Source organism: Ahaetulla prasina, chromosome 6 (genome assembly GCF_028640845.1).
Source record: "Ahaetulla prasina isolate Xishuangbanna chromosome 6, ASM2864084v1, whole genome shotgun sequence".
Lineage (NCBI taxonomy): Eukaryota > Metazoa > Chordata > Lepidosauria > Squamata > Colubridae > Ahaetulla > Ahaetulla prasina.
In genome coordinates, this window is record NC_080544.1 from 82,462,105 (window position 1) to 82,474,576 (window position 12,472).

The 12,472-nt window shown below is 41.1% G+C and overlaps 1 protein-coding gene across 2 annotated transcripts in view; it reads left to right on the forward strand.

The window, feature by feature from the left end:
- The first annotated feature begins 62 nt into the window (after positions 1-62).
- The window catches only part of RNF13 (ring finger protein 13), a 60,066-nt gene continuing 47,656 nt past the window's right edge, over positions 63-12,472 (forward strand). The window contains exons 1-3 of one of the 2 annotated variants that reach the window (XM_058187831.1): positions 105-218; positions 6,142-6,231; positions 12,329-12,455. In XM_058187831.1, the coding sequence (XP_058043814.1) occupies positions 12,342-12,455 (114 nt within the window). In that variant the 5' untranslated portion in view covers positions 105-218; positions 6,142-6,231; positions 12,329-12,341. Of the gene's footprint in view, positions 219-6,141; positions 6,232-12,328; positions 12,456-12,472 lie in introns of both variants that reach the window. The other variant, XM_058187830.1, reaches the window with a different exon arrangement.

Consider the following 12,472-nt stretch of genomic DNA (forward strand, 5'->3'; position numbering starts at 1 on the left):
CGTGCGCAAACACCGTCCAGTTTGTGAGTGACGGGCAGGGGAAGCCAATCCACGCCACCCTCTTGGTCCTCTGGGCCTATACGCGAACGCGGGGGTGGGTGGGATTTCCGCAGCTCTCGGCTGGCTTGCTGACGGACCGAGGGAGGGCTCGATTATGGCTTCTGGCTGAGCTGCCCTGCGGTCCTTCGTCTGGGCTGGGGAGTCTCTTCCCTTTTTCGGTAAGGGTTTCCCCCCCCCCCTTCCCGCCTCAGGGCTTTGGGGTGGTGGGCGCGCCTAGGCTTCTTTCCGGAGCTGACCTCTGATTGAACGTACGGGTTAGTCTTCGAGCCGGTCGTTGGGAGAGGCGGGGAATCTATTGCCGTCCCGGGCGTGATTTTGTTGCCTCTTCTCTCTCTCTCTCCCCCCACAACCCCGTTGATCCTTCTATTCCAGGGGTCCAACCTTGGCAACTTTAAGCCTGGAGGACTTCAACTCCCAGAATCCCCCAGCCAGCAAAGCTGGCTGGGGAATTCTGGGAGTTGAAGTCCTCCAGGCTTAAAGTTGCCAAGGTTGGGGAGCCCTGCTCTATTCCCTTGTTGGTCTTTGCAAGCGCAGGAAATTGTGTTGCACAGTTCGGGTTGTGCACGATTAAAAAGCGTGTGTGTGTGGGGGGGGGGCAGGGCTGTTTTCTCCAACTCTTTCCACACACCCCACTTTATCTTCCAATAGAGTTACTTTCTTTTGACTTTTGCGGCTTGGTTTTCCCGCCCCGCCGTCTTCCTTCCTTCCTTCCTTCGTTTTTAGGCGGCTGGGTCGTGGGGGACCCCGCATACCCCGCGTGGAGACGGTCCCCACGAGCTTTTGTCGCAACATCTTTCCCGCAGCGCCTTGGATGGGAGGGTACCTTGAAATCGCCCCGTTTTGGGGTTGCTGAAGTTCCATCGGGCGCCAGTGGGGTTCACGCCTCATTTTTCCCAAGAAGCAGAAGCTGAACCGCAAGCAGTGCGATTCCGGCGTCTTTTGTGATGCAGTGGATGCTTGTGATGACATGACCTTTTTTTTTTTTTTTTTAAGGACCCTTTATTGGGTTTAGCGAGCGCGGGAGGGGGGAGAAGAGTTTAATGCGTGCTCTTCAATTGAAAGGGATAGAAAATCATATTACTGCCTCTTCGTTAGTGGTGGCAGCCGAAATGGGTTGCCTCCAACTCCTCTCCAAACTTTTGGTCACGTTGAATCTAGAGCGAATTAAAAACAAAAACAAAAATTCAGTACAGTTTGGATAACCATCATGCAGCTGTTGTTTAGTTATTTGCCTTGGAAGTTTCCTGTAGATTTACATACAGGGAGTGGCTTTGGAAGAGGCAATCACTAATCGCATTTATTCCAAACAAGAGATTGAGTAGTTCCAGAAATACCCTATAAACTGCTGTACAAAAGTTGGAGGTTTAATATCTTGGGAAATCTCAAATTAGTTCTACCCCTGGAGCAAGCTATAATGCAGTTTTCCCCAACTTGGCGCCTCCAGATTGCTGAGCTCCAAAGGCTAAAGACTTTTGGGACCAAGGGATAGAAGGGTTGACAGATAGGCTACCAAATCTTGAGGCATACTTCCCATGTGATTCCGTTGAAAGTCATTTTCTGTCTTCTGTCTCTCTATATGTCATAGTTTGGACCCATAGACTATTAATAAATAGTCTGGGATCAGAAAGTGAGTGGTTGTCTTCTCTCGTGCTTTCTTAAAAAGAAATTTAAATTGTTTCTATATTGTAGTATATTGCTTATAAATAAAAACTATCCCTGTGTAGTTATGAAATTTTGTTTAGCCATTTATCCATTCATCTAATCTTTAATAGAAAAAATGTGTAATACTTAAAAGGAGCCCAGGCGTTACCAAATTTCTAAGATTGGCCCTGATAGAAAGGCAGATAGGCAGAAAAGAAAGAAGGGTTTTTCTTATGAAGTGCTGTTGTTTTAAACAGCACTTAATAAGAAAACCCTTCTCTCTTTCAGGCTAAGCTTAGAAATTTGGTAAGGCCTGGGCTACTTTTAAGTATTACACATTTTTCTATTAACAATTAGATGAATGGATAAATAGCTAAACAAAATTTCATAACTATATAGGGTTAATATTTATTCAGTTTTTACAACCACTAAAATGGGGTGGATTTTACAACTGAAACTATAGTGCTGAAAATGTGGAATTTGAATGCTGTGATTATATAATAAATCAAAACAACATAGTACTTTTTGTGCATAACAACTTCCACTGGAGTTTGAGAGAAGCTTATATTCCTTCAAGAAACGCTTCAAAATTCCACTCTCTTTGCACACAATCATTGTGATAAAAATGTGATATATTATCAGTGCAGATATGTTAAAACAATTATTTGTATTGGTAACAATTGAGGTTTTGAACACTCTTATGTCACTCCTTGCCCTGCCTAATAAGATGCTGTTAACGCCCCAGCTCATTAATTAGATCCATTAGCCTTATATTTGTGTGTATATATGTGTATGGTGAAAGGGATGCGGTGGCTTAGTGGGTAAGACGCTGAGCTTGTCGATTGAAAGGTCGGCAGTTCAGCGGTTCGAATCCCTAGTGCCGCGTAACGGGGTGAGCTCCTGTTACTTGTCCCAGCTTCTGCCAACCTGGCAGTTCAAAAGCACGTAAAAAATGCAAGTAGAAAAATAGGGATCATCTTTGGTAGGAAGGTAACAGCGTTCCATGCGCCTTTGGTGTTGAGTCATGCCAGCGACATGACCATGGAGACGTCTTTGGATAGCGCTGGCTCTTTGGCTTTGAAACAGAGATGAGCACCACCCCCTAGAGGGAATGACTAGCACGTATGTGCGAGGGGAACCTTTACCTTTTAATGTATATGACAATACTAGCAATTTAATTGTCATAAAATGTGGGAACCTAGTTATCTGATCCTACTACATAGAAGGTAATAGTCTACATTACAAATGTTCTCCTTATGTTTAGATGTAAAGGATACATTTGTGTGACATAGAAGCTAGGAATATAATGCACTTGTACAGCTTGATTTAGAATAGGATTTAATATTTTTTATGAAGTAGTTTAATATTTACTATGCAATACATGTATACCAAAAACCAGAGTGTTGGCTCATGGGAGAACAATAGAATGCAGTACAAAAGAGGAAATAATAATTGGGATCTATTGTATACCTGAAATGGGCCATGCCCTTGCAGAGATCCTGGATTCATATTTTACTTATTTGATTTCTTAGAGCGTCCCATCTCAATAAGTGACTCTGGATGACATACATATAAAAAACAATTACAAACTATATATATATATTTTACAAACCACACACACACACACACACACGTAAAACTGTTACTATGAATATTAATAGAGCCAGGAAATGGGTCCTTGAGGATCCTAAACCAGCCACACAACCAACATTAGGAACTGAACTTTTTAGTTGGAAGTCTTCTAGTCCAACCTCCTGCTCAAACAGGAGACTATACAATTTGAAATAAGTGGTTGTCCAGTCTCTTCTTAAAAACCTCAAGTGATGAAGCACTCACAACTTCTGAAAGCAAGCCGTTCCACTGGTTAATTGTTCTCACTGTTAGGAAGCTTCTCCTTAATTCCAGGTTGTTTCTCTCCTTGATTAGTTTTCATCCATTGTTTCCTGTCTTGCCTTTTGATGCTTTGGAAGATAAGTTGACTCCCTCTTCTTTGTGGCAGCCCCTCAAATAGTGGAATACTGCTGTCATGTCACCCCTGGCCCTTCTTTTCTCTAGACTAGTAATACCCAGTTCCTGCAACTGTTCTTCATATGCTTTAGTCTCCAGACCTTTAATCATTCTAATTGCTCTTCTCTGCACTTTTTTGGAAACATTTTCTCAACATCTATTTTTGTAATGTGACCAAAACTGGATGCAGTATTCCAGGTGTGGTCTTACTAAGGTTTTATAAAGCGGTACTAATAATTCATGTGATTTTCATTCTATCCCTCTGTTTATACAACCAATGATTGTATTAGCTTTTTTGGCTGTTACTGCACACTGCTGCCTCATATTTAAGTGATTGTCCACGAGCATTCCAAAGTCCCTCTTATAGTTACTGTTTTTGAGACAGGTTTTGCCTAATCTGTACTTGTATCTTTGATTTTTCTTGTCTAAGTGAAGACAATCTGAAGACAAACATCAGTAGCTTTTGTATTCAAATTATATTTTATTTATTTTAGACTAAAAAGGGGTTTTAGCATATGCTCTCTTTTGTGATTTGGGGCTGAGACAAGCCCATTGTTGTTATGCAGGCTGTGCAATCTCTAGTTGACTCAGTACCCTGTCCCGATGCATGGAAGTTCTAGTCTCCCAAAACCATATTTCAATTTGTCCAATATCAGCAGCAAGATGACTCAAAGATCCAGGGCTGTTGAGCAGCAGGGCAGTTATACTAGGAACAGCTGCCAACCCAGCTTCTATCTCTGTCCTTTTTTCAGGACACAGGTAATCTTCAGTTAACAATAATAATTGGAATTGGATTTCTTTCACTAAGCAATGTGGTCATGTAAAGATTGACATAATATGGCCACATTACTTAGTGATAGTAATCTTGGCACTTCTCATTGCTGTTGTTAAGTGAGGATCATGCGTCATTACACAAGTCCCAGATAGCTCACAAGCAGGCTGGCCATCAGGTTATGCAGCGTAAATGTAGCAGGCCCAGGGGTGGCTGCTGCCATGGAGGGCAGAATTCAAGTGCGGTAGAATGTGTACCTGGAGAAACAGTGGTGAGAAGTTTGGGAAATATGAGCTTTCCCAGGCCCAGATTAAGAGACTGTCACTAAGAAGTCCCAAAATGGATTAGGGGGGAGGATAAGAACAGGTTCAGGTAACCGCACCCTAGCATCTCTCAGGATATAAGTTACAGCTTTAGTTTGGCAAGATTCTGGCCATTAGGTGCAAGCAAATAAAGGATGTGCCAACAACTCCACAGCAGCTAGCAACATCCTTACTCCAGCATCCCCAGCAGGTAGACGCACAGGTAAATAAGCTGCTGTAGTGCAAAGTTGTGCAATGAGTTGTCCAGCAGTAGCAACTGAGCCAGTGCTAGTGCACTCTATGGAAGTGCACTAGCAGAGAGAGAAATTCAGAGGAGTTGTAGACCAATTGAGCTCCGAATGAAATGTTCAACAATAGCAGAGCAACGGAGTTCCCAACAGATCACATTGGTGTGATCTTTTAATTCAATTCAATGAAAGGGGTGGGCTGTGAAATGGGCCATGCCAATGATAGAAGGCAAATGACCCGTTACTGGACAACTACCAGAACTTCATCAGGAGATTTAGACACAATTTCAGCAATCCCATTTGGAGAATCACAGTCAGTTGGGAAATTTGGCAACTCAAACAGAGAAACAAGAAAGTAAGCTTGTTCATCTTGGATTTTAAATTGTTGGCCTGGGGTATTGGATGGAATGAAGTGGCACTTATCCAATTTAGAGTGGGATTGAATGATGACACTCGAGTTGAATTGGTATGCCAAGGGTCTCTTGCCTCATTAGATGATCCAGCATTGTTTGATTAATTGGCACTCTTTTGGGAAAATTGAAGCAGAGCAAGTACACCAGAGCAAGAGTTGCCTGTAGGACACAGGTTTCTAATAGTCGCATCTCCAGAGACAGATTGGGAAGCCAATGCAAATTGGAGCTGTCAATAAGTTAGTCTTGAAGGAAGAGATAGGGAAAGGCAAAGAGATCTGTGCTTCTGTTTTTACTGAGGAGTATCAGGGCATATTGCCAGGACCTACATAGTGAGAAAACCAGCAGCGGAAACTAGAGCATCTGAACCAGTGTTGGGGTTCAATTTTTTTTACTACCGGTTCTGTGGGCGTGGCTTGGTGAGCATGGCATGGCTTGGTGGGCGTGGCAGGGGAAGGATACTGTAAAATCTCCATTCCCTCACCACTCCAGGGGAAGGTTATTGCAACATCCTCATTTCTTCCCGATCAGCTGGGACTCAGGAGACAGAGAATAGATGGGGGTGGGGCCAGTCAGAGGTGGTATTAATTGGGTCTCTGAACTACTCAAAATTTCCACTACCGGTTCTCCAGAACTGGTCAGAACCTGCTGAATACTTTGATCTGAACAACCCGCCAGCAAGTACCTACTCTCATCCACAGGTGCTCACCAGGGAAAAGCCACTGGCCTCCATCATGAGAGGTCACAGGAGGGAACCAGCCAGCAAATAAAGAGAGCTCAAGACAAAGGGGGTAAGAATGTTTTCTTACTCTTGTCACTATAGCCTTAAAATTGGGTATAAGGTGGAAATAAAAGCTTTCATCTCATCACAAACTGTATAGATGTAGAGGTGGTGCATAAATGGCAGTAAAACTAAGCACCTGCCCTCTGGAACGAACTTCCCCCCGGTTTACGCCAATTGCCTGACCTTCGGACCTTTCGCCGGGAACTGAAAACTTATTTATTTATCCAAGCGGGACTGGCCTGATTTTTAAATTCTAAATTTTAAATTTTAAATTTTAAATTGTAATTTTACTGGGTATTTTATATGGTCAATTGGACGGTTTTAATTTCGGCCTTTTATTGAATAAGCTTTTTAATTGTTATTTTAATATGTATATTAATTGTTTTAAATGAAGGCTGTACACCGCCCTGAGTCCTTCGGGAGAAGGGCGGTATAAAAGTTTAATTAATTAATTAAATAAATAAATACCAAGACATGTAGAAGAAGAGATTGTAGATGGCCAGATTGCTCTAGTACATCCCAATTGTAGTGCAGCTGGCACTTGACATGGGATTATTGCCCTTTTACATAGCAGCTTCCTTGCAAGTGCCTGTGGTGCAGCTCCATAAATCATTAGTGGATTGGACGACTGGAGCAATCTCCTTTCCCTCTCCATTGAACACAAACTTCCATGTTCTCCCTGGTGCTTACAGTGAGCATCCAGCCAGAGTATGTGGAATACCTACTAAACATGCTGACTTTGCGGATGTCTTTTTGAGAACAGGAGGAGGCCACTGCACTTCCACCTCATAGGGGCTGTGATTGCACAATTGACCTGAAACCTGGAGCAAAAATCCCAGGCAAAAGACATTATCCCATGTATACCAAACAGCTTAGTATTTTAAAGGAATACCTTGATGGTCTGCTAAATCTCTTTTTAAGATTTCCCCCTAAGTCCCCAGTCTCTGCGCCAGTCTTTTTCATTGCAAAGAACAAAAAAGTGCACACCATCCATGATTACAAGGATCTTAGTAAGGACATGATCTAGGATCATTATCCACTTCCTGTAATATTAGACCTGTTAGACCAGCTGCAGAATGTCTGCATCTTTAGACCTGAGGAATGTTTACAATCTCAGTCAGGTAAAAGAGGGACATGAGTATCTGACTGCCTTCAATATAAGGTATGGAAGTTTGAATATATTGCATTGTTATTTGGACTAGCAAATTATGAAGCACTATTTTGCAGATTAATGAATCATGTTTGGAATACTTCTTTTTTTAAAAAAAGAAGTCAGTATTTAAATATCAAGAGAAAAGCTATGGTCTCCAGTATTTTCTTAGTTTTTAACAGGCCCTCGGAATCTCTGTAGTCTAGTGTTTAGTTCTGTGACGGTCTGCCTAGCCCTAGATAAATGAAATATTAATATTTCATTTAAGGAAAGGCTCAAGAGATTCTTGCCAACTTGCTTTTGGGTAAGTGCATCTTTTGTGACTAATGAAGAAAGCTATTTTGTAAGGGCACTTATAACCATTTTGTAAGTGCACCCAAATTAACTTTTCAGAATTCTTGATATGCCTATGGGACAAAGGTTCAAGGGATCTAGGCTGTAATTAGATAAACCTGTCAGGTTTCCCAATATGGGATAGGCAGTAAAATAAGATGTTGTTTTTTTTATTTGAATTTATATCCCGCCCTTCTCCGAAGACTCAGGGCGGCTTACATTGTGTTAAGCAATAGTCTCATCCATTTGTATATTATATACAAAGTCAACTTTTATTGCCCCCAACAATCTGGGTCCTCATTTTACCTACCTTATAAAGGATGGAAGGCTGAGTCAACCTTGGGCCTGGTGGGACTTGAACTTGCAGTAATTGCAAGCAGCTGTGTTAATAACAGACTGCATTAGTCTGTTGAGCCACCATGTTAATTTATAGTTTAGATCAACATCTTGGCTTGGGAGAAAACATACAAGATTAGGTGGTGGCTGGCAGATTCCTGGTTGTTAAAACTGATTTACAATAGTGAAGGTGGTATTTGATTAGATCTGGTTAGGACTCTACCTTATTGTTATAGGGTATAATACAGGGGTGAAATGCTCCCAGTTCGGACTGGCTTGCGAGATCTGGTAGCAATGGCAGCTGCTGGTTCGGAGGACTGGTAGCAAAAATCCCTGCCCCCCCCCCCTCTGCTGAGCTGCACCATCAGCAGAGGGTGGTTTTTTTAACTTTTAAAAGCAGGTTTTTCTTCAGCCGAAACATGCCTTTAAAAGTAAAAAAAGCCTTTGAGGATCCTGCCCCTCAGCTGAGATTGGCAGAGCCTTTAAACTTAAAAAAAAAAAAATTAAAGGCTCCTCTGGCGATCTCATCTGAGTTCCTCATCAGCAGAACCTTAAAAAAAACCTCCTTTTAAGAGATTCTAAGGCATTTACCTGATTACTGATCGAACACATGGCTTTTTTCCCAGCCCGAAAACCCCGGTTTCACTTTCAGCACCAGACAGAATCAGTTGCTTAGTTAATCTATTTCATCACTGAGCAACTAATGCTGGCTGGCTTTGCTGGCTGAGGAACTCTGGGAATTGAAGTCCACAAACCTTAAAGTTACTAAGGTTGGAGACCCCTGATCTAAAAAATATAAATAAAATAAAATAAAATAATAAAATAAAATATTTGTGCAGCTTTCTGAGATTTGGTGTGTTTCTGTAGTGTTTCACTCTAACTACACAAACACACCAAATCTCAGAAAGCTGTAAGTTGTATTTTGTGTGTGTGTGTATGTGTCAGTTGTGTTGTGTGTGTGTAAAGTGTGAAAGTTGGTTTTTGAGCTTTTCGTGGTTGTGTGAAGTGTGAAGTGCAGCTGCTTTTACATTGTGTGTGAGTCAGTTGTGTTGTGTTGTGTTATGTGCATGTAAAGTGTGAAAGTTGGTTTTTGGTACCTCATTGTTTTTTATACTTTGTTTATTATTTTTATTATTTATTGTTATTGGCCATGCCCACCCAGTCATCTGACCACCAAGCCATGCCCACCAATTAAGCCACGCCCACAGAACTGGTAGGGAAAATTTTTAGATTTCACCCCTGGTATAATAACATGTTTTTGAAAGGCTTACAGAGTATATCTCTGTCTCCCTTCACACAAAACAGAATAAAACTGAGCTTACCTTGAGTTTGCTTCACGCCTCACATCTCCCAGGATTGAGTTGATATTTACTGAGTAGTTCTTGGATTTCTTCTTCAGGGTTATTGCTGGACACTTACGGGTGTGATGAGTAGATAGGAAGGGGGTTAATATGGCTTGTTGATAGAATGCTTTGCAGAAGTATTCTTGGTGTTTGAATTGGTTCATCGCTTTAGTGGAGTGTGGTTTCTAGTGGGTGATGGAATCCTTTGACTTGGAAAAGGGAACGAAAATTGGGAATGATTAGAGGTAAGTGTGCAGGCAGTGATATGGTGATGGCAAGCATGGATATTTATGATAGGAAATTAATGTATGCTCACAAAGAACCTTATCCTTAGTACTGATGCCACATTCCAGCCTCTGAACTTGGTCCCAAGGCCTGGTGATTGGAGTAGAGTTCCAGATGATGCAACCAAATGCAAAGTCAATCTGTGATAAGACTGTGAGAGGGCTGGCCTGGTGTGTATTATCAACCTTGATTTCTATACCAGGAAGAGAGATTTGAACTTCACTAGAGAAAGTTGAAAAGGGAATCCAGTTGGGCAAATGTAAGAACATTTATTAGGGATTACCGTGTGGCAAAACAATTTGTTATTCTATTTTTATTGCTGTCCAAATAGCCAGCTAGTGCATTGTATTAGGTGCAAAGAAACAGTATTTATATTCTTTTAATTATACTTGTGGTTGACTTTTTTTAGCAAGTCAGGATGAGAATGGTGTCTAGCTATTCTTGATCTTTTGGCAGCTTTTGATACTGTTAATCTTGGTATCCTTCTAATTGGTGGGAGGTTTGGGGTGGGGTAGGGTGCCCTTCTCTTCAGCAGTTGCCTTCCTTTGAGGCGGGTTCCAATGGGTGTTGGGAGGGGGAAGAGATTGGGCCATGAGCCATTTCCCCCTCACTCCCATTTAATACCTACATGAAGCTACGAGACCATCTGTTGGCAAGGGATTAACTGTTATCAGTATTTGTTCGTTTCTTTCTTTTCTGACTTTATTATTTTTATAAATAACTCATGGCAGAGAACATATCCAGCACACCTTCTCCTATTTTCCTCAGAATGATAGTATGCTGATGAGACTCGGTTATATAACTGTACTCTAGGTCATTCAGTGCCTGGCAGCTGACTAGATAAGATGGAACAGGTTTGGACTCAAACTATTGTACAGAATAAGGAAGATTTCTCCCACCTAGTCACCCACCCCCATTTCTGGAGTGTGTCTTTTGTTAACTCCAGGTATAATAGCATTCTCCTAGACACCGAAGGCCAAGGCCAAGAAGGCCTTTGCTTAAATCCATGATGTGCATCAGTTGTGCCTATTCTTAGATTCTGCTCATGGTCACTCATACTTTAATTGTTTCAGTCAATTTCCAGTTGAACGGTTACAGTGAACTCTACAGTGGGGTACCATTTTTTTTAAAGCATTTGGAAGCTGCAGTTTATCCATAATATAGCAATGTGGCCCATTTTGAGTGCATCATGTTATGCTCATGTAAGATCACTGCTGTGTGGGCTGCTCTTGACTTTCAATAGGTTTGTAGGTGCAGTTCAGCACGCTAGTTATGACTTTTAAAGCATACGGCCAGAATACTCGGTGGACTGCTTGTCTCTCCCTGTTCTACCTGATTTGAAAAGATGGCCATGTGCCAGATCCCTTCTGTGAAACAGTGTTATCTTATGAGACCTAAGAGGCATGCCTTTTCTGTCTCACTGCCTGCCTTGTGGAACAGCCTTCATTCCCACCACTGTAGGTTCAGAAGACCCCAAACCCTATCGGCCTTTCAGATGTCCTTAAAAAGGGTGTCATGCTGATAGTGGAATCCAATGTATGTGTTTTGCTCTGTGATGATTGAAGAATCGGTTATTTTAGCGAGAGTCTTTTACTGTTATTGTTGCTCTTTTTGTCAGCTTTGGAAACCATACTAGGTTTTTTAATGTGCTTGTTTTTATTAGTTGTTAGCCGCTTAGAATTATTTAATTAAGATTGGTAGCAATGTGCATTTGTAAAATAAATGCATCTCAACTAGGTTAGAATGCTTATTCCACACATATGATTGCTCCCTTACTGCCAGTGCAAAGATATACTTTTAGGGATTTAAACATAGGTTTCTTCTTACCTTCATGAATTGACTGATTCTTGGCGAAAATATTTGGTGGTCTGTGCATGCTTGCATAGTGACCATCTCTGGCCTGGAAACTTTTGGTTCCCAACTTGCCAACCTTAGCCTTTACAAAATCTGTGATAAAATTTTCCTTATAATTCAGGAATAGTAACATTCAAGTAGTCCTCATTTAATGGCCACAACTGTTATCTGAAGTTCTGTCATTAAGCAAAGCAATTGCTAACTGACACCATGCCTGTGCGTCTGATCTTGCTTCAACTTTTCTTGCTTTACAGGCCTGCAAAGACCATAAATATGAGGATTGGTCATAACATTACTTTTTTATCACCATCATAACTGTAAATAGTCGTTAAGCCAGGGTTACATTTACTGGACTGTTATTTGTGATACCTAATGCAATCATACTTCACGACTGTAAAGATAAAGAGTTATGATACTATTAGTAAAATAATAAAGTAGCTGTTTTTACCTTTAAATCTAAAATCACCCTGTGCTTCTTAAAATACCCCTTGTCAATAGTTTCTTAGACTGTGCTATTTATTTAACAACCGGATATTTAGCTTGCTTTTATAACTTGTGGCTACAATTGGATCATCTTAAAGCGTTTCTTACACTTTATTGATAACATGTTTCAATTACATCAGAGTGTGAATGCTTTTATAATGACATCCATTATAATGATTGAGGCTGCCAGAAAGAGCACGAGCCAGAACCTTGTATCTCCTTTGACACCCAAAGGGGTAAAAGAAGAAGTAAAGAAGAAGAACGAGAAGTCAATGCTTTTTTCATATCCCAATTCTTATATTTGTTGTTCTTCTTTTCAGGAATTTCATTAAGATGCTGCTATCAATAGGAATGTTAATGTTGTCTGCCACTCAGATTTATACTATTCTCACAGTTCAGCTGTTTGCTTTTTTAAACCTGTTGCCAGTAGAAGCGGATATCTTAGCGGTAAGTTTTATAATTAC